Source organism: Pristiophorus japonicus, chromosome 5 (genome assembly GCF_044704955.1).
Source record: "Pristiophorus japonicus isolate sPriJap1 chromosome 5, sPriJap1.hap1, whole genome shotgun sequence".
In the NCBI taxonomy this organism is placed as follows: Eukaryota; Metazoa; Chordata; class Chondrichthyes; family Pristiophoridae; genus Pristiophorus; species Pristiophorus japonicus.
Window position 1 is genome coordinate 179,564,189 of NC_091981.1, and position 19,656 is coordinate 179,583,844.

At 43.3% G+C, this 19,656-nt stretch overlaps 1 protein-coding gene across 1 annotated transcript in view; it reads right to left on the reverse strand.

Annotated features, from left to right (window-relative positions):
- Positions 1-2,184: 2,184 nt before the first annotated feature.
- LOC139264533 (band 4.1-like protein 4B) overlaps positions 2,185-19,656 on the reverse strand; it is a 457,521-nt gene continuing 440,049 nt past the window's right edge. Inside the window, exon 25 of the mRNA XM_070881140.1 lies at positions 2,185-2,282. Within this exon, the coding sequence (XP_070737241.1) occupies positions 2,213-2,282 (70 nt within the window). The 3' untranslated portion in view covers positions 2,185-2,212. The remainder of the gene's footprint in view (positions 2,283-19,656) is intronic.

A 19,656-nucleotide genomic window follows, 5' to 3' on the forward strand; every position in this document is an offset into this window, starting at 1 on the left:
CCCAATGTCATTGCTGTTTGATTTTGCCCATTATCTTATGCTTACAGTCAGGTTATCTGCCTAAAACATAATCCATAGTAGTGTTGAGTTACATATGTATAGAGAGTATTACTGAAGTAAATAATTACCGTTTCCCCATTTTGGATTACATGGTACTGCAACTCATGGGAAACAATATCCTGAAATTCGTTAAAGGATTTAAAAAAAAATAAACTCAGCTCCCATGAAATTTAAAAATATTTCATAATACCATGGGATCCAAAATGATTAAATATAGATTTAAATATAAATTTTGTACCAGATATCTAGTAAATTATTTCATATTGTGATAACATACACCTTCACACTTCTTTGAATTAGGTACCTGAATTTTTGCTTAAAATTTAATGGTTCACATACTGTATTAATTCCTGGAGTGTGAGTGCGCAACTTTCCACCATATTGATGTAACTGTTTTGTACCTTAGGTTATGAAAGGAACCAATTTCACATCTTAAAACACATAACTTTAAAAACCAACTTTAAAAACCAACCCAGTTATTTTAGACAAACCTTGTCTTAAAAGTGTATTATTTACAATAAAGCATTTAATCACAGAGTCTATCATTATTTTTTGGCATCAGTGTCACTAACTGGTAACTGCAAACATAATCAGAAATATATAACCAATACCAATCTGGAAAATGATGAATAAGCCATTGAAGAGGTCTACTGTTCTCAACATGCAAGTCACTTAACACTGGAGTATGTCCCCATATATTTGATAAACAGGATATTTTAACGTTGCAAATTAAACTATCTTACTATAAGACATCAGTGCTGGGAATTTCCTCAGAGGTTCTCTCAATTGGCTGCTGTATCTTTGATGGGAACCCAGTTTACATAACCTATCTGGGATTTCTGCCAAAGTTACCCAGACCGATCGTGAGAAACACCCCTCCCAAGGAAAATCTCGGATAAAGTCTCGACAAACCAAATCAGGCCTAGTACATTTTGTTATGGGAAACATTGCTAGCAAACTGAGGCAGTCATATGAGCCTTACTGTAGGACTAAACAATTCTGCATCAGCATTAACAATGTATGTATAACCCGAGTCAGGTTGTCATTTCCTCAAGCTGCTGTTTAGAACACTATAGAAAATCAATAACATTTAATTAAAAAAACTTTAGATTCACTTCCCAAAAGTATCATTTTTATATAATTTTTGTGCCAAATAGCCTACCATTTTACACAACGCTAATGTTGAATATTAGCAGTAAAAACTATGTACATGAACTGTACGAGAATCTATTGCATGGCAAAAATGTCTAGTTTTACAGTAAAATATTAACATACTTGATTCAATTCTGCCAAATTGTTTGAAAAGAGGTTTGACTGAATACAAGGACTTCTGTCAACTTTTCTTTTGAAACCAATTCAATTGCATTTTGATAAGAATTCATTTTTTTCCGACATGCATGAAGGGCCAAAAGGTCTCATTCTGTGCTGTATCATTTTATGATTCTATGAATTGTATCTTAAGCACAACCATTTGACCAAGACCCTGCCTTGATTTAAAATATACCTCGATGTGGGAGTATATCGTGGGGACATACAACTATGTTTAATAAAAATTTGAGTTTGGGGTATAGCAAATCTCACATCTGATTGTATTAAGGTGGCTGCAGAGATTTTGTTAAAAGTGTATTTTTCTTTTAAATACGAATAGAGCTACCGTACGTTTACTCTTTCCTTTCACTTAAAACTAGACCAGTAAAATGTAATGGCTCAGAAATAGCTCCGGTTATACAAAATGACTGTTTTCCATAAGTCCTATCAAAATATTCTCCAAAACATAGTGCAAATATATACAGACTTTGTTTTCTTACAATTAAAGTAAGCTGTGTACAGCACTTGTTGTGAATGGCCTTTTCAACAAAGTAAACCTTCACACTGTTGCGTTGGCGACACCTGTTACAGAGGCAGTATCAGAGACTAACTTTATGCCGACCCTTGTAAAGCATCTCCTTCCTGATTAAAGCAGGAAAGTAATGTAAACATCCGGTTGAGTATGATAAAAAATAAACACATTTTATGAATCACAATGAAGAAAGTGTAACAAACTGCACGCATTGAAGCTGGTTTGTCTGACATTCAAAAAAAGGAATGTAAGCAGACAAAAGGCACACAGAGGCCCTGGTCCAGTTCTTGCCAGCTGATCCAAGCTGTGCTTTCATAGTTCCGTCATCAAAAGCCGTCTCATTATCTTCTCTCGATCAAGTTCACGCCTCAAGTTATTGGCACTGTAAACAATGGATAATCAGCTTGTTACACAAACATAACACTTTCCTCCAACACTGCTGATAAATTGTGTAACAATAACAGTTATTTAATGTTATAATCAGTACTTTATTAGTCCATTGCTTCTTAATTCACAGATCTACCATCATCGATCCCTGTAAAATGCTAATCATTAATTTGTTGAGGAATGTCAAAAGTTGCTGCTTAATCAGCAGGGTAAGGATTAACAAATCCTGAATTACAGCACACATAATTCCTCTACTACTTTGGTGATGACACAGGGACCAACTGAAGAAAATTGAGCGTTTTTCAACATTTTGGGGCCGAAATTGCACCCTGACGACAAAGTGGCGCACGCACCAGTTTTTGGGCACAATTTTCCCCAAAGCTGTTTTTTGGCATACTTGAAGAGTTACACCAGTTTTTTTAGGGGCCCCAAGTACGCCAAAAAAAAATCTTCCAAGTTTCCCCATTTGAGTTCTTCATTTTGGCAGCGCCTAACCTGTCATTTGGTTTTGGGGGTGGAGCCATAATCTGCGCCAAAAAGAGCGGGTTGCTACGGTAACCAGATTCACAATGCGGGCTGAGGCTGGAAAGTGACACTTGCAGCCAGCTCACAGCAACCTGCACAAGCACATTACAGCAACTTACCAAGCACAAGCACATTAAACATTGCAGCAACTTACCTCCATTAAATTATTAAAGTCCCCCCCCCCTCCCAATGCCAGTGCCCGCCCCATCCCAGGCCAAAGGGCCTCCCAGTGCCGGTCCCCGCTCCTATCCCTAGCCGAATGTCCTCACCTTGTCCCGGTCCCTGCACTATCCCAGGCCGAATGGCCTCCTCCCTCCCGGTCCTCGCTCCTAACTATACCCGAAATGCTTCCCCCTCCTCTCACCTCTCCTGCTGCTGCTGTCCGGGCATCTGCTGCGCTGTTTACTTACCTGCACCAATTTTCTTAGCTCACCAGAAGTTTTTTCTACAGAGGCCACATATGCCAGCCTAGGAAGAACTGGAGTAAATCTGAGCTGGCCAAATTTGCCTAATTGGCTGGAATTGGTGCAGGTGGCAGGTTTAGTCCCCTTTCACTTTAAAAAAAATGAATCTAAAAAAATCTTAACTGAGCTACACTGGTGCAAATTGATTGGGGAAACTTGTATTTTTTTAAAAACTTAGGCCAAAAACAGCGGCACGTGCTAAAAAAATGGCGCAAATCACTGGGGAAAATTGAGCCCTTAGTTTTTTCTCCGCCCCAATCCATGGAGTGGAGACTCAAGCGACATTCAGCTCTTTGTTTATTTTTTTTCCTCAGGGTGGTGTTCTAGTCGGCTGTGGGGCGGAAGTGCCTTTGCATCGGAGTGGTCGTCGCTTATAGTCATCAGCGCATGCTGACGCATCACAACGGCCTTCCCCTTCAGTTAAATGGGAGGGCCGCTGCGAGCTCTGCAGCCACGTTAGTGGGACCCACTGGGCCACCAGGGAGGGTTTCGGCTGGGCCAACGGCCCGGTACCCAAAAGGGGGTGCCAGGCTGCCTGTTGGCGGCCCGGCCGAACCCGTGGCCACCATTGTCGGGCCGACCTCGGAGTCGGCCGACAATTAAAATAAAATGGCGGCTGCAGCGGACCTCCCCTTTAAGGGCAGACACGTCGCCCAGACTTACAGTGACTAGTGGGGTACCGCAAGGTTCTGTGCTGGGGCCCCAGCTGTTTACACTGTACATTAATGATTTAGATGAGGGGATTAAATGTAGTATCTCCAAATTTGCGGATGACACTAAGTTGGGTGGCAGTGTGAGCTGCGAGGAGGATGCTGTGAGGCTGCAGAGCGACTTGGATAGGTTAGGTGAGTGGGCAAATGCATGGCAGATGAAGTATAATGTGGATAAATGTGAGGTTATCCACTTTGGTGGTAAAAACAGAGAGACAGACTATTATCTGAATGGTGACAGATTAGGAAAAGGGGAGGTGCAAAGAGACCTGGGTGTCATGGTACATCAGTCATTGAAGGTTGGTATGCAGGTGCAGCAGGCGGTTAAGAAAGCAAATGGCATGTTGGCCTTCATAGCAAGGGGATTTGAGTACAGGGGCAGGGAGGTGTTGCTACAGTTGTACAGGGCATTGGTGAGGCCACACCTGGAGTATTGTGTACAGTTTTGGTCTCCTAACCTGAGGAAGGACATTCTTGCTATTGAGGAAGTGCAGCGAAGGTTCACCAGACTGATTCCCGGGATGGCGGGACTGACCTATCAAGAAAGACTGGATCAACTGGGCTTGTATTCACTGGAGTTCAGAAGAATGAGAGGGGACCTCATAGAAACGTTTAAAATTCTGACGGGGTTAGACAGGTTAGATGCAGGAAGAATGTTCCCAATGTTGGGGAAGTCCAGAACCAGAGGTCACAGTCTAAGGATAAGGGGTAAGCCATTTAGGACCGAGATGCGGAGGAACTTCTTCACCCAGAGAGTGGTGAACCTGTGGAATTCTCTACCACAGAAAGTTGTTGAGGCCAATTCACTAAATATATTCAAAAAGGAGTTAGATGAGGTCCTTACTACTAGGGGGATCAAGGGGTATGGCGAGAAAGCAGGAATGGGGTACTGAAGTTGAATGTTCAGCCATGAACTCATTGAATGGCGGTGCAGGCTAGAAGGGCCGAATGGCCTACTCCTGCACCTATTTTCTATGTTTCTATGTAACTTCCCGCAGGGGAAATCTGTCGGGGGCTCCGCTCCCACAGGGCAATTTCCCACGGGGGGTGGAAAGGGGGTCGCTGCTGGTTGGAAGGCAGTCGTTACATGCTCGACGGGGTGGCTAGGTAACGATCATCGCAGGCAAAAACATGGAGGGCCATTTATTAAATGTCAGCGACTCTGCGCCGATTAGGCGGTGAGTCTTTACTGACCTATGGCCGCCTCTTTGAGGCGATCATGGCTCTTATAGAAAGGGGCAATTTCAGCCCCTTTATTTCAAATTTTAAAATGAGCTTTTGTGAATTTTGGGCTCATTAAGATGAAGATTTTAGTTCTGGGAAGTTGAATCTTTTCCACTTGTGAATCTAGTGCCAGCATCTAGCACAACTTCCTCTACCCAACAATGTTCCTTAGCTGTAACCTTGATAAAACAATCCCCAATATGCCAGTGCGATATTTACCAGCCAGCATGTGGCCAAGCAAATATTTTGCATACAACCTATTTTAACCTAATTTTTCAATGCATTGTGATTAGTACAAACCATTTGTTGTTAAAAAAAACATTACTCCCACACATTCGCATTGCATGTGATAACATACATGTGTTGCGCTGATACGCAAAGATTTGTTTTAAATTCAACCTTTTTTTTTTTACATGTTTGGTCCTTGTGTATTGGCCAAAGAAATCTGCTACAAAATGGTAAAAAAAAAAAATGCCAAGATTTTCCCTATCTGCCTATTCCAAACAGCATCTATAGGCTAAACGAAAAATCAGAAAATATTGGAAATACACAACAGCTCTGTCAGCATCGGATTCTGAGTACAGGCCCTTCATTACAGTATTAATCAAAAGTTTTAACATGCTGATGGATCTGCTAGGTACTATTAGTATTTGCTGCTTTTATTTCAGATTTTCAACATGTGCATTTCTTTTTATCATCATCCACAGGTTCTATGGACTATTTTCAGAGCTTGCAGGTTCATGTTGATTGTAGTCGCACATAATTGGCCCGAATCAGATGTCCTTTGCCATTCTTGAATGTAGTGGGAGTCATTGCCCCCTTATTGCAAGAGTTTATGGTTAACTGATAAAAAGAACAAATCTGCAAGAGAGTCATGATGTAAATCCATTCTCAAACAACAGCTTGTATTTATAAAGTGCCTTTAACAGAGAAAACACTCTAAGGTGCTTCACAGGAACAGCAGAAGAATGCAATGGTCAACTGTGTCAAAGGCTGCAGACAAGTAAAAATTAATGAGGAGGGATAGTTTACCTCTGTCACAGTCACAAAGGCATCAGGTTTGGTTTCAACATATTAGCACCCCATAGGCATTTTTTAAAAGAAATTCTAGAATAACATGGCTGGGAGTATGCTTTATAGAATTTTAAAGTACAGAAACAGGCCTTTTAGCCCAACAAGTCTATGCCAGTGTTTATGCTCCCACGAGCCTGCTCCCACCTTATTTCATTTCCCCCTATCAACATATTTTTCTATTCCTTTCTCCCTCATGGGCTGAATGGCCTTCTTCTGTGCAATTGCCTCAACCAGTCCATGTGGTAGTGAGTTCCATATTCTCACAATTCTCTGAGTAAAGAAGTTTCTCCTGAATTCTTTGATTTATTAGTGACGATCTTGTATTGATAGCCCCCAGTTTTGAATTCCCCTAAAGTGGAAACTCTTCTCTACATCTACCCTATCGAACCCCTTCATAATTTTAAATACCTCTACTAGGTCACCTCTCAAGGCTGATGGACACTGAAGGGAGCTTTACAATTTGAAAAAAACTTTAAAAAATACATATTTTTCAATTTGTTTACAGTTTCTGTAGTTTATGGTTATTAAGTAAATGGTCTGTGAAGGAATCCTGTGCGAGGTTCCATATTCTGTGTGCATTTTGTAGTTAGTCTTGTGCTACATTTAAATGTTTTGTAGCCATTTCATTTCTCTTGCGATGTAATTAATTTTTTATACCGAGTGTGTTTTAGGTAGCATGCAATCATGTTTGTTTTGAGGCCAGTGGGCCTTTTATTAACATCACATAACAAGAGGAGATAGATTTTGTTTAAGCAATAATATAGTCCTTGACCAGAGTATAATAAGGTCCCCGGGCAGGATTTACTGAGAAATATTTTTTAGTTTAATACAACATCATGCATTAGTGTGTCATAATATTTATAGGTTGATAGGTTTAAAAGTACATTTCCTGCAATGGCCTAGTAGATAAAGTCCACCTAGTGCAGCACTGAGCTGTACAGATCAGAAGATCTAGACATGATTGCTGGTCTGTCCCCATGATGGTTGATCTCGGGGAATAATTAGGAAAATTTCAATTAGCTTAGGAAGGGGAAAACTCTCCTGTGTCTGATCTCTCATGAACGACCCGAGATCAGCCTGACTGTAATGCCTTCCACAGTTGAATAGTTCTCCAACACTCACTGTGTAGACTCACATGTGAAGTATGCCCATTTGAGCAAGTACCACAGGGTTGCCACCACCCATTTTACAATATGCCAGCAAAAGTCAATGCCTTCAGAATAGGAGGGAGAGAAAAAGAGAATACTGGAAGCGAAATAAGCAATTTTGGAATTATATTTGCATTAGAAATCAAAATTATACATTTCAGGTGCTGCAGTATTTAATAACTTAAATAGTTTTGAACACTGATAAGTGTGATTTTAATATTTTTCTCTCTGCATGTTTCTATATATGAAATCTGTTAGCATTTTCTTCTATTGAAACAGCAGCAGTGTGACTGCACATGAACAAACATATCAAAGTACAATGCTTTGCTGTCCAGTCTATGTCCTCCATTTTCTTTCTCTCGCCACATGTCACCATGATCATTGTTAATGAACTTCGATTACGGGGCGATGCAGTTTAATGATGCAAGACATTAAAGCCAGATGAAATATTATTTCAAAGCCATGGAATGCAGCAATTTAAGTGAATTAGTGATTTTCTCCAGATATGGGGCACTGTGGGAAGCAACACTATTACCAGCCTAATGTGTGTCCTGTGTCACACATCATACCTTGGTGATGAAAAGCATGCGTAAATTCTAAAGTGCTTATAAGTCATGTCATTATTTTGCATCTGTATGTTAAAGCTGCTTTACATTTTACAGCTATTCACATTTTTTGTACAAAGTACACAAGTCTTTGCACAAAATTCAACGTGGAAGTGCTCATTTTGCTATTTTCCCACTATTTCTTTATTCAACAGGTAATAAATGGAGTTCTCTGTTCAATATTTAATTTTTTTGGAAGGGGGGATAACATTTCTCCATTTTAAGATGCACCTCCTATTCCTTTATTTGGGTCAACAATTGACCAATCCTGGTTAAGGGGATAGACAACCTGCACACCCAAGTCCTGAGCAATGGCACTCTAAAGCCAGTTGTCTGGCATCTCAGAATATATAGCAGCCATATCTGTCTTCCATTGTCCTCATCAGTCAACGGAAGAATCATAGAATGATACATCATAGATGGAGTCTATTCGGCCCATAGTGCCTATGCCAGCTCTTTGAAAGAGCTATCTAACTAGTCGCATTCCCCATAGCCTTGCAAATTTCTCCCTTCAAGTATTTATCCAATAATAATAATAATAATAACTTTTATTTATATAGCATCTAATGTAGTAAAATGTCCCAAGGCGCTTCACAGCAGTATTCCAAGACAAAACAGATAAATTTGACACTGAGCCACAAAAGAAGGCAGATGACCAAAAGCTTGTTTAAGAGGTAGGTTTTCAGGAGAATCTTAAAGGAGGAAAGTGAGGTAGAGAGGCGGAGAGAGGGAGTTCCAGAGCTTAGGACCCAGGCAGCTGAAGGCACAGCCACTGATGGTTGAGCAGTTATAATGAGAGATGTTCGAGAAGGCAGAATTTGAGGAGCGCAGACATCTTGTGGGGTTGTGAGCCTGAAAAAGATTACAGAGATAGGAAGGGGCAAGGCTATGGAGTGATTTGTAAACAAGGATGAGAATTTTAAAATCGAGCCGTTGTTTAACTGAGAGCTAATGTAGGTCAGAAAGCACAGGTGTAGTCATGACTTGGTGCGAGTTAGGACACGGGGGCTGAGTTTTGGATGACCTCAAGTTTACGTAGTGTAGAATGTGGGAGGCAGGCCAGGAGTGAGTTGGAATAGGCACGTCTAGAGGTAACAAAGGCATGAATGAGGGTTTCAGCAGCAGAAGAGCTGAGGCAGGGGAGAAGGCGGGCAATGTTATGGAGGTGGAAAAAGGTGGTTTTAGTTATGCTGCGGATATGTGGCTAGAAATTCATTTCAGGGTCAAATATGACACCTAGGTTGCGAACAGTCTTGTTCACCCTCAGATTGATACTAGGGAGAGGGATAGAGTCAGTGGCTAGGGAAGGCAGTTTGTGGCGGGGACCAAAGATAATGGCTTCGGTCTTCCCAATATTTAATTGGAGAAAATTTCTGCTCATCCAGTACTGGATGTCGGACAAGCAGTCTGACAATTTAGATACCAAGCAGGGGTCGAGAGAAGTGGTGGAGAGGTAGAGCTGGATGTCGTCAGCGTACATGTGGAAGCTGGCTCCGCAGCAGCAGAATGGGAAACCTCAGAGTTTGGTAAGTGGAGGAGGTCAGTGAAGTGGGGGCGGGAGGTGTTGCTTTGCCTTGTTTTACCTAACTTTTTCTGCAGAGCGGCGGCGTACCTGAGCGGGAGCAGACCGAGGCCTGAGAGTGGGGATAAAAGCCGCAGCAGACCTGCAACTTTAAGGTATCTAATACGTCCAGTGTGATCTCCTGGACCAGTTTCGATCACCTGGTTGGGTCGGAGAAGAATTTTCCCAGATTTTTTGGTCTGGGTTTTTATCTGTTTTTTGCCTCTCCCAGGAGATCGCATGGCTCTGAGTAGCGAGAACTCTGCAGTGTGACATCACAGGTCAGGCAGGTAAGTGATTGTTAGTGACTGTGGGCTAAGTTTTTCTTTTAAGTTAACATATAACATATAACTAAATTCTAAAAACGAATCTTTATTTATTTAACTAATTTAATAAACTATATAGGGCAAATACTTGATTAACGCTAAACTAATTAATTAAATTAAATAATGGAGATGTGTTGCTGCTGCAATATGTGGGAGCTTCTGGATGTTTTGGCCCAGGGCGACTACATCTGCGGCTCGACGAACTTCGGCTCTGAGTTGAGGAGCTGGAGTCCAAGCTGCAGATATTGCGAGACATCAAGGAGAGAGAAAGTTACCTGGACCTTTTGCTCCAGGAGGCAGCCACACCCTCTAGATTAAATACTTTAGAATTGACACGTGGTCAGGGACAGAAGGGTGTGACTGAGAGTGAGGCAGGGATGGGGATCCAGGAGGTAGTATTACAGGAGCCTCAGTCCCTGCACTTGTCCAATAGATTTGAGGTTCTTGCAACCCTTGTGGACAAGTGTGCAGACTGCGGGGTGGACGAGCAGACTGACCAAGTCACCGTGGTGCAGAAAGCCATTCAAGTGGGGGGAGTAAAGAGGCAGATAGTTGTAATAGGGGACAGTATAGTTAGGGGGATAGATAAGATTCTCTGCAGCTGAGAACATTGGTCCCGAAGGCTGTGTTACCCGCCAGAGTAAAGGACATCTCCGGGCTGGAGAAGAACTTGGAGTGGGAGGGGGAGGATCCAGTTATCATGGTACATGTAGGTACCAATGACATAGGTAGGACTAAGAAAGAGGTTCTGCTGAGAGAGTTTGAGCAGTTAGGGACTAAACTGAAAAGCAGAACCACAAAGGTAATAATCTCTGCATTATTACCTGAGCCACGAGCAAATTGGCATAGGGTCAATAGAATCAAGGAGATGAATGCGTGGCTCAGAGGTTGGTGTGGGTTTCGATTCGTGGGGCACTGGCAACAATACTTGGGAAAGAGAGAGCTGTTCCGTGGAGACGGACTACACCTGAACTATGCAGCGTTCTAGCGAATCGAATAACTAGGGAGGTAGACAGGGCTTTAAACTAAATAAGGCGGGGGGAGGGTCCCAGTGGAGAGAAATCTAGAATGCTAAAGAGAAAAGAAAAGGAAGCAATGCAGGAAAGTGATTGTGGTAAGGATAAGAAGATTATGTCAGGAAGGGACAGAGCATACAAACAAAAGGGTGCACTAACAAATAGGGTCCAGGTAAGAATAAATAACGATAAGACAAATAGGCCCCAAATTTCCTCAGCCACTTAGAGTGGCATATCTCGATGTGGTGCGCCGACTTCCGGGAGGAAAAAAAGCACCAAAAATCTAGCTCGGAATTTGGCCACTCCCTCGTTGTCCGGATCCATCGGCGTCACGCAGCAGAGTGTGGGGGTTGGGTGGGGGTGGAGCTTCGGCCGCGCTTGCAGGGGGGGACGGGGCTTGGGCCCAGCGTGTCGTGCAGTGCCGGCAGGGGCACGCATGACCGTTTGAGTGTGCGCACATGCGCAATGGGCGGTTCAGTCTGCACACATGCGCAGTGTAACAGGAAGCTTGCCAATCGGCCAATTAAAGGGAGCGCGTCCTCAGAATAAGTGGCTATGGAGCATATATAAAGGTGAGGTCTGAATATTGATTTTTGTGTGGCTGAGGGAGTGGAAAGGAGTGCTGGATAGTTGTAAGAGAGGTGTAAGTGTGATCTTTGAACATTACCTGCGTTTGAGTCCAATAGACAAATGGTGCAAGAGCGTGCAAGAAGAACCAAGAATTTCCTCCATGAGGAAGTGGAGAAATTAGTGACGGTTATTGAGGAGAAATGGTTGGAGTTGGATATCAGCAAGAGTGGTCCGTCAAAGGTTTCCCCCAAGGAAATGAGGAAAAGATGGAACCTCGTTGCCGAAGAATTCTCCGCTGGGGTCAACATCGCAAGATCTGGAAGCCAGTGCAAGAAGAAATGGCAGGACGTTGGTCAAGTAGTGAGTGTAAGTAATATCTTCATCTTTAAATTGAATTGCAGTGGAAAATGTGAGCATCTGTATGTGTCCCACCCATCAGAAGCACACCTTGTCTGACAATTAATATTTTAATCTTTGTAGAAGAAATTGGCCCACAACAAGAGAGAGAGAACTAGAACAGGAGGAGGGCTGCCAAATCTGCACCAACTGACACCCCTGGAACAGAGGGTTGCTGCCTTGCTGACTCGCACTGGCAGAAAAAGAATAAGCTCTGCACAAGCTGGACCCACACGCGAGGGTGAGGGTGAGTCATTAAAATGCATGGTGGCCCTTCAAATCAACCTGCTGACTGGCCTGCTACGCGTGAGACTACTCATGCCACCCATCCTGCCCCCTCCTGTGCTGCTAACCATTTGACTGTTGTGTTGTCTTTTGCAGAAGACGACGACACTCCTCATGATCCTGAGGATCCAGATGCATGTGCTCCAGACCAAGGCGGATGGGGGAGGAGGGGTCCGTGGAAATGTGTGCTCAGGAGAATGCTGACCGCGATATTGATCAGGACATATCACAGGGCATCACACAGCCAGAGCCTTCCATTAGCTCCTCGGCAACCTTCCTTGGGTTCACACCTTCTGAGGTCGCGGGTCCGAATGGCGGTGGGGAAATGCATCTTGGGACACCCAGTCCCCCACCGTCCCAGCCTGCGCCTCACACTGGAGAGGTGCCACTAGGTTTAACTAATTTACTGGAATTCTTTGAGGATATAACGAACATGGTGGATAGAGGTGTACCGATGGATGTGGTGTATTTCGATTTCCAAAAGGCATTGGATAAGGTGCCACACAAAAGGTTACTGCAGAAGATAAAGGTACGCAGAGTCAGAGGAAATGTATTAGCATGGATAGAGAATTGGCTGGCTAACAGAAAGCAGAAAGTTGGGATAAATGGGTCCTTTTCGGGTTGGAGATCGGTGGTTAGTGGTGTGCCACAGGGATCGGTGCTGGGACCACAACTGTTTACAATATACATAGATGACCTGGAAGAGGGGACAGAGTGTAGTGTAACAAAATTTACAGATGACACAAAGATTAGTCAGAAAGCGGGTTGTGTAGAGGACACAGAGAGGCTGCAAAGAGATTTAGATAGGTTAAGCGAATGGGCTAAGGTTTGGCAGATGGAATACAATGTCGGAAAGTGTGAGGTCATCCACCTTGGGAAAAAAAATAGTAAAAGGGAATATTATTTGAATGGGGAGAAATTACAACATGCTGCGGTGCAGAGGAACCTGGGGGTCCTTGTGCATGAATCCCAAAAAGTTAGTTTGCAGGTGCAGCAGGTAATCAGGAAGGCGAATGAAATGTTGGCCTTCATTGCAAGAGGGATGGAGTACAAAAGCAGGGAGGTCCTGCTGCAACTGTATAGGGTATTGGTGAGGCCGCACTTGGAGTACTGCGTGCAATTTTGGTCACCTTACTTAAGGAAAGATATACTAGCTTTGGAGGGGGTACAGAGACGATTCACTAGGCTGATTCCGGAGATGAGGGGGTTACCTTATGATGATAGATTGAGTAGACTGGGTCTTTACTCGTTGGAATTCAGAAGGATGAGGGGTGATCTTATAGAAACATTTAAAATAATGAAAGGGATAGACAAGATAGAGGCAGAGAGGTTGTTTCCACTGGTCGGGGTGACTAGAACTAGGGGGCACAGCCTCAAAATACAGGGGAGCCAATTTAAAACCGAGTTGAGAAGGAATTTCTTCTCCCAGAGGGTTGTAAATCTGTAGAATTCTCTGCCCAAGGAAGCAGTTGAGGCTAGCTCATTGAATGTATTCAAGTCACAGATAGATAGATTTTTAACCAATAAGGGAATTAAGGGTTACGGGGAGCGGGCGGGTAAGTGGAGCTGAGTCCACGGCCAGATCAGCCATGATCTTGGTGAATGGCGGAGCAGGCTCGAGGGGCTAGATGGCCTACTCCTGTTCCTAATTCTTATGTTCTTATGTTCTAGGTAGACCCACGGCGAGGGGAAGGAGAGGACCAGTCTCTCCTGAGAGGCAGTCCTCAGCAGAAGTTAATCAGGTTTTTTCATTGGGTGAGGAGACCAATGCCCTCACAAGATCAGTGGGGTGCGTGATGAGGTCGCCACACTATCAGGTGAAATTTCTGCACTAAGACGGAAGTCAGAGCAGGCATTTCAGAGGGTGTACAGGCGATGGCAGATGCCATGAGGGAGCTGGTTTCTGCAATAAGGGCACAAAGGCCGGAGACTCAAATGTCACTCCCACTTCACTCTACGCACCAGCCACCGGTCAGACCTAAGCCGGGCCCCCAACCACCCCCCCACCACCATCACAAACCCTCTAAGGAAGTGCACTCTCCCCGAGATGTGGGTGAGGGATAGGTACAGACTTTCTTTCCTGTTGTGGCTGTTGTTGTTGTTGGTATCGTTGAAGTGCACTGTAAAATTCACAATAAAATATATTTTGCATCAAAACTGAATCATCCTCCATTAGGACCATGCAACATTTAGGGTCAACTGTAAAAAGGAAAAATCCCTCACCCCTACTGTCATGCGTGCCTGCCTCCCCTAGCCCTGGCGGGAGGGCTAGCTGGTGCATTCTGCAGTTGGCAAAGTAGGACTGCTCTATTTTCTGTAGCTGATTTCGCTTTCATTTATTTGTGGTGATGTTGTGCAGCTGTTGTGCTGAAGATGTTGTAATGTTGTGCTGATGTTGTGAAGGTCTTTAGAGCTTTGGAATCCTCTAACTCATCTTCCCCCCTGCCCCTGCCCCCTGCCCCCCGCCCCCCCTCCCCCAATCTCTGGCTACCTGCGCTGATTCCTTAAATGTAGGTAAGGTTTTTCTGTGCCTACAAAAGTGACCACATACACTGGCCTAAGTTAGTTAGGAGTAACTTTCAGCTTGCTAAATTTGCTTCTATGGCCAGAAGAGGTATAAGTGGCTTGTCACGCCCCCTTTTGGAGAGAACAAACTAAACTAAAAAAAAACTAACTAACTGACTTACATTGGAGCAAGTTAAATGGGGAAATTTGCGATTTTTAAGTTACTCCAAAAAAAAGCTACTTACTCAAAAAAAACGAGGCAAATCTTGGGGAAATTTGGGCCCATAGGGCTATAGTACAAAATAATGTTAAGATGTCTAATAATGTTAAAAAGACAAATTTAAAAGCACTGTATCTGAATGCACGAAGCATTCGTAATAAGGTAGACGCATTAACAGCGCAAATAGATGTAAACGGATACGATATAGTTGCAATTTTGGAGAAATGGTTGCAGGGTGACCAGGGTTGGGAACTGAATATCCAAGGATATTCGATATTTAGGAAGGACAGGCAAAAAGGAAAAGGGCGTTGTTCGTAAAGAATGAAATCAGAGTAATAATGAGAAAGGATATTGGCTCAGAAAATCAAGATGTAGAATCAATCTGGGTGGAGCTAAGGAGCACCAAGTGGCAGAAAACATTGGTGGGAGCTGTCTATAGGCCTCCAAACAGTAGTGGTAATGTAGGGGACGGCATCAAACAGGAAATTAGAGATGCATGTAACAAAGGTACTATAGTAATCATAGGTGATTTTAATCTACATATAGACTGGCCAAACCAAATTAGTAATAATACTGTGGAAGATGAATTCTTAGAGTGTGTACGTTGAGGAGCCTACAAGGAAAAATGATGTCCTAAATTGGGTATTGTGCAATGAGAAGGGATTAATTAATAATCTTATTGTGCGGGTCCTTTAGGGAAGAGTGACCATAACATGACTGAATTCTTTATTAAGATGGAAAGTGAAGTAGTCCAATCTGAAACTAGGGTCCTAAATCTAAACAAAGGAAACTACGAAGGTATGAGGAATGAATTGGCTATGATAGATTGGGAAGATTCATTAAAATGCATGACAGTGGATAGGCAATGGCTAACATTTGAGGAACAAATGCATGAATTGCAACAGTTATACATTCCTTTCTGATGCAAAAACACAAAAGGAAAAGTGGCCCAACCAAGGCTAACAAAAGAAATTAAGGATAGTATTAGATCCAAAGAGTCGTCGTACAAAGTTGCCAGAAAAAATTAGCAAGCCTGAGGATTGGGAAGAGTTTAGAATTCAGCAAAAAAGGACCAAGAGATTGATTAAGAGGGGAAAAATAGAATGTAAGAGTAAATTTGCAAGGAACATAAAAAACGACTGCAAAAGTTTCTACAAGTATATAAAAGGAAAAAGATTAGTGAAGACAAATGTAGGTCCTTTTCAGACAGAAACGGGAGAATTTGTAATGGGGAACAAGGAAATGGCAGAACAATTAAGTAAATTCTTCAGTTCTGTCTTCATGGAAGAGGACAGAAATAACGTCCCAGAAATGCTAGGGAACCAAGGGTCTAGTGAGCAAGAGGAATTAAAGGAAATGATTATTAGTAAGAAAATAGTGCTGGAGAAACTAATGGGACTGAAGGCCGATAAATCCCCAGGGCCTGATAATCTGCATCCCAGAGTACTAAAAGAGATAGCCATGGAAATAGTGGATGCATTGGTTGCATTCTTCCAAAATTCTATAGATTATGGAACAGTTCCTGCAGATTGGAGGGTGGCAAATGTAACCCCACTATTTTAAAAAAGGAGGGAGAGAGAAAACAGGGAACTACAGACCAGTTAGCCTAACATCAGTAGTAGGGAAAATGCTAGAGTCTATTATAAAAGATGTGATCACGGGACACTTAGAAAATATCAACGGGATTAGACAAAGTCAACATGGATTTATGAAAGGAAAATCGTGTTTGACAAACCTACTGGAGTTTTTTGAGAATGTAACTGATAGAATAGATAAGGGAGAACCAGTGTATTTGAATTTTCAGAAGGCCTTTGATAAAGTCCCACATCAGAGGTTAGTGTGAAAAATGAAAGCACATAGGATTGGGGGTAATATACTGGCATGGATTGAAAATTGGTTAACTGACAGGAAACAGAGAGTAGGAATAAACGGGTCTTTTTTGGGGTGGCGAGCAGTGACTAGTGGGGTACCACAGGGATCAGTGCTTGGGCCCCAGCTATTCACTATATATGTGATTTGGATGAGGGAACCAAATGTAATATTTCCAAGTTTGCTGACGACACAAAACTAGGTGGGATTGTGAGTTGTGAGGAGGATACAAAGATACTGCAATGCGATTTAGATAGATTGAGTGAGTGGGCAACCCCATGGCAGATGCAGTATAATGTGGATAAATGTGAAGTTATCCACTTTGGTAGGAAAAACAAAAACAAAGTATTATTTAAGTGGTGATAGCTTGGGAAATGTAAATGTACAAAGAGATCCGGGTGTCCTTGTACACCGGGTCATTAAAAGCAAACATGCAGGTGCAGCAAGCAGTTAAGAAGGCAAATGATATGTTGGCCTTCATTGCAAGAGGATTTGAGTACAGGAGCAAGGATGTCTTACTACAGTTATATAGGGCCTTGGTGAGACCAAACCTGAAGTATTGTGTGCAGTTTTGGTCTCCTTGTCGAAGAAAGGATATACTTGCCTTAGAGGGAGTGCAGCAAAGGCTCACCAGACTGATTCCTGGGATGTCGTATGAGGAGAGATTGGGTCAACTAGGCCTGTATTCACTAGAGGTTAGAAGAATGAGAGGGGATCTCATTGAAACATATTAAATTCTGACAGGGCTGGACAGACTGGATGCGGGAGGATGTTTCCCCTGGCTGAGAAGTCTAGAACAAGGGGTCACAGTCTCAGGATACAAGGTAGGAAATTTAGGACCGAGATGAGGAGAAAATTCTTCACCCAGAAGGTGGTGAGCCTGTGGAATTCTCTACCACAGAAGGCTGTGGAGGCCAAATCACTGAATATATTTAAGAAGGAGATAGGTAGATTTCTAGACACAAAATGCATCAAGGGGTATGGGGAGAAAGCGGGAATATGGTGTTGAGATAGTCAATCAGCCATGATCATATTGAATGGCGGTGCAGGCTCGAAGGGCCGAATGGCCTACTACTGCTCCTATTTTCTATGTTTCTATGTTTTTGCCAAGGGGCAGCATATAGATGAGAAATAAGAGGGGGCCAAGGACAGATCCTTGGGGGACACCAGAGGTAATGATGCAGGAGTGGGAAGAGATGTCATTGCAGGAGATTTTCTGGCTATGATTAGATTGGAAGCAGGCGAGTGCATTTCTAACTAGTTGGACAATGGTTGAGAGGCTTTGGAGGAGGATGGAGTGGTGAACTGTGTCAAAGGCTGCAGACAGGTCCAGAAGGACGAGGAGGGATAGCTTACCTTTGTCACATTCACAAAGAATGTAATTTGTGACTTTGATGAGAGCCATTTCGGCACTATGGCAGGGGCAAAAACCAGATTGAAGGGATTCAAACATTGAACTCGTGGAATGATGGTCACAGATTTGGGAGGCAACAACACATTCAAGTACTTTGGACAGGAAAGGGAGGTTGGAGATGGGGCGATAGCTAGCAAGCAAAGTGGGGTCAAGGGTTGATTTTTTTGAGGAGGGGGTGATGACAGCAGATTTGAAGGAGATGGGAACAGTACCTGAGGAGAGAGAACCGTTAACAAAGCTGGCTAACATGGGAGCCAAAAAAGAAAGTCGAGTGGTCAGCAGTTTAGTGGGAATAGGGTCAAGAGAGTAGGAAGTGGGTCTGATGGACAAGATGAGCTTGGAGAGATCAAGAGGGGAGATCAAAGAGAAAGTAGAGAAAGCTGTGAGTTTAGGGCTAGGGGAGCCTCAGATGAAGTTTGGCCCTGTGGGCTAGGTGAAGGAAGGGAAATTGCAGAGGCAGCTGATCAGATTGTCTCAATCTTTGAGACAAAGAAATCCATGAGCACTTGTTGTTGGAGGTGAGTGTGGTGGAGACAAGGGAGAGGGGTTTAAGGAGACAGTTAGCAGTAGAGAATAGTAGCCGGGGGTTATTTTTACAATCCAGAATGATCCTGGAATAGTGAGCAGTTTTTGTAGACAAGAGTAGGAACCGATAATGTGTTTTTTCTTTCAGCCAGATCTGGCGGTGAATGGCTAAACCAGTTGTCCACCACATCCGTTCAAGTCTATGCCCTTTTGATGAGGGAGCGAAGATGAGGGCTGCATCGGGGGAATAGTCAGCGTGGGGGAGAGTTATCTTTTTAATAGGGACTAGGGCATCAAAGGTAGTGGTAAGGGTGTGGTTGAGCAGATCAGTGGCTGCAGAAATGCCATTGTTAAAAGGGGGCCAAAGGTTTGACAGTTTTGAGTTGATAAGTGCAGTTTTAAGAGAGTTTGGAGAGAGTTTTTTCCAAGGGCAGATGTAGAAGGAAGTAGGTTTGGATTGGGGAAGGGGGATGTGGGTCGAGAGTGATACCAGGAAATGGTCAGAGATGGCTTCATCTTTAATTGACAAGGTGGAATAGCAAGGCTACGAGAGATTGCAAGGTCAAGGTGGTAGCCGTGACTATGGGTTGAGGAATTTACATGGAGGGAGAGATTACGGGACGACAGGAGGGTAATGAACTCAGAATACTTGCAGAGTAGGAAGGCAGATATGGCAGCTAAACATTAGGATCACTGGATCATAGAAATTTACAGCACAGAAGGAGGCTATTTCGGCCCATCATGTCAGCGCCGGCCGAAAAAGAGCTATCCAGCTTAATCCTACTTTCCAGCTCTCGGTCCGTAACCCTACGGTACTTCAAGTGCACATCCAAGTAATTTTTTTAAAGTGGTGAGGGTTTCTGCTTCTACCACCCTTTCAGACAGTGAGGTTCATACCCTCACCACCCTGTGGGTGAAAACATTTCTCCTCA